General features: G+C 30.9%; 1 protein-coding gene across 1 annotated transcript; it reads right to left on the bottom strand.

Moving 5' to 3' along the window:
- LOC110265229 lies at positions 267–2,112 on the bottom strand. Its single transcript, XM_021108106.1, has 4 exons — positions 2,056–2,112; positions 952–1,167; positions 646–738; positions 267–549 (listed from the first exon to the last, which is right to left on the bottom strand). The coding sequence occupies exons 1-4, from the start codon at positions 2,110–2,112 to the stop codon at positions 430–432; spliced, it is 486 nt and encodes a 161-aa protein (XP_020963765.1). The 3' UTR covers positions 267–429.

Here is a 2,603-nt window from a genome sequence, read left to right as displayed (position 1 = left end):
TTCCCAAAGCTTCCAGATCCGCAGCTACGTCAGGAGGCAAATTACCTCCTTGTTGCTGTATTAGGTATCTTAAGAAATTTTTCATTGTCTGTGTCTTTGCCTTTTTCTTTGTTGCCTCTGCCTTTAGTACTGCTGCCTTTGCCTTAAGTTCTGCAATCTCCTTCAGATACTCCTCAACTTGCACACTGGAGGCTGACTGCTGTGAAATATAACGAAAACACTGAGTGGAACATGGTCCGAAACCCATTCCACGAACTTGTCCTGGCTGCTCCTTGCTAAGAACTTGTGCGAGGAAATCATTCTGTGAAAGCTCCTTGCTGGAGGCGTCTTGGCTCTCAATATGCTCAATTGCTTCTTGCATACATGTGATATTTGGAGTTAAACTAATTTTAGATCTACAATTGTAAATCCAACAAGAAAACTGAAAAATTAAACAACATGACTTACACCAACAACACGCGCATCTTCATTTATATACGTGCCATCCTGTTTTTTATGTAACATGGTCCATATTTCTCCTCTACCAATAGGTCTTCCCTGTCGTTGCTCCTATAACATTCATGTGGACACAATCATAGTTAAAAAAAACTCTATATTACAAAAAACTAAGCAAAAATCTAAAACTGAATTACTGTTATTGATTACTTCTTCGTGTCTTTTTTTGGCCAATGTTTTAGAACCTCCAGTATATGTGTAACGTTGCTTTGAACGGTTTGCGGTATTTTTTTTGCACTTCTCCTACAAACAAAAAACCAAGAACATAAATGTGAATGGGATAATTTAATACGTTTAAGGTCTATGAAATAGCCATGAACAATTTCAGGAAAAAAAATAAGGTAAAGGTATTTTGGGTAGAAGTTTTTCTACTATCACAACAAATACAGCATATCTAGCAATAATTCAGAGAGTTTTAAAATGAATAGAATGAAATACCGATTGAATATTTGTTACCTTTGTCGAATCCTTCAACCGATATTCAAGAAACCACTTCCAGTGATTTGCATCTATTCCTGATGGTTTATGGTTGGCATTTTGCTCAAAAGTCCTTCTACTATCATAAAACTTATGGAACAAATTATTTCTTGTGTTCTTCCAATTTTTTCCTATCTTTTGTATGATTTTCTGCTTTATTCTTCCTCCTCCATCGTCCTCATAGTGAAAGACTCGCTACAAACATTTCACATAATAAGTAAATCAAAATCAATTAATGTTACTAATCTTACGCATGGTGTAGAATTTCAAAACGACCGCATTAATCTAACTCTTATTGGTTTCTATTTTTTTCTGCAATCTTTTTTACGTGGATGATGCAATCCTTTAGAAAATTTTCACCATCGCTAAACTATTGTTCTTGATGATCCCTTTAATATGTAAATTCAGAAAACAACTTCAATAATTCTTAAGGATGGTATACGGTAAGTATAACGTACTTACTTTCTTTTTCCTCTATGTATTTCAATCTTATATATAACTATTCATCATGAATTTCTTAGCTTATAGACTCTAAGTAAGTAACTACATTTCTGCATATAATTTGATTATACATAAATTACTTGCAAAGGTGTATTATGTTTTAAGCATTTTCTGGTAGTTTCTAGCTTATACAAGCATGGTTTAAAATACAAATATAACCTGCAATAGGTTGTTAGTTAATCTAATCAAATGCTCATACCCAAAACAGTGGAACTATCAAGCTCAATTAATTTTAAAATTAAACAAAAAATGCTGGTAATGACACTCATCAAATTACTGTGACATATATTCAATATATGTTAACCATATTCTCTAATATGAATGCCTTAGATTCAGTAATAATAAAGAGACATTGAAATTTACTATTTAATGTGAAGAAATTAATACAAGTACAACACATAATATAATAAGATGCATGATGAAGACCTTCTGTACTATACTAAGGACCGAATCACAAAATCATCAACCAATAATTTTTGTATTCTCTTTTCACATTTAAGCAAATTTAAATTAGTTTTTTGCTTGCATTGTGCATGAAAATTGAGAAAAAAAAATAATAATTCAATTTTTCATTTTAAGTACAGTTTTGGACAGTATGTATGGGAACATGTGGATTCCAACGAATAAATATACACCCATATTAGTTAATTGTTAATATAAAATTCTATTAACTGTTAATTTAATTAATAAAAGGAGAAATGTTAATTTATAAAATTTGAACTGTTAATTATCATTATAATTTAATTATATAGAGACATGTTAACTTCAATATTTGGGTAACGGATTCTACTTATGCAACTGTGTACTATTTTTTTTTTTTACAATTTGATTTAACAAAAAGAAAAAAATAATAGCTAGTTAAGGGATACTTGTCTATGCTAATAGCTGTTTTATAAATCTGTTGAGGTTTATAAGTTTTATTATTATTATTATTATTATTATTATTAGTTACATTACTAAATGTAAAGGGATAAACTAATAATATAATGAGTCCTAAATAACTTATCAGCAGACATGTTATGGCATAAAGAGGCTGGTAATAATGATGGGTTCTTGAGGCATCCCAGGGACGTCGAAACGTGGAAAAAATTTGATGCAAAGCATCCATATTTTTCAAACGATCCGCGGAG

Source organism: Arachis ipaensis, chromosome B08 (assembly GCF_000816755.2).
Source record: "Arachis ipaensis cultivar K30076 chromosome B08, Araip1.1, whole genome shotgun sequence".
Lineage (NCBI taxonomy): Eukaryota > Viridiplantae > Streptophyta > Magnoliopsida > Fabales > Fabaceae > Arachis > Arachis ipaensis.
This window is presented reverse-complemented; position numbering and strand designations above follow the sequence as displayed.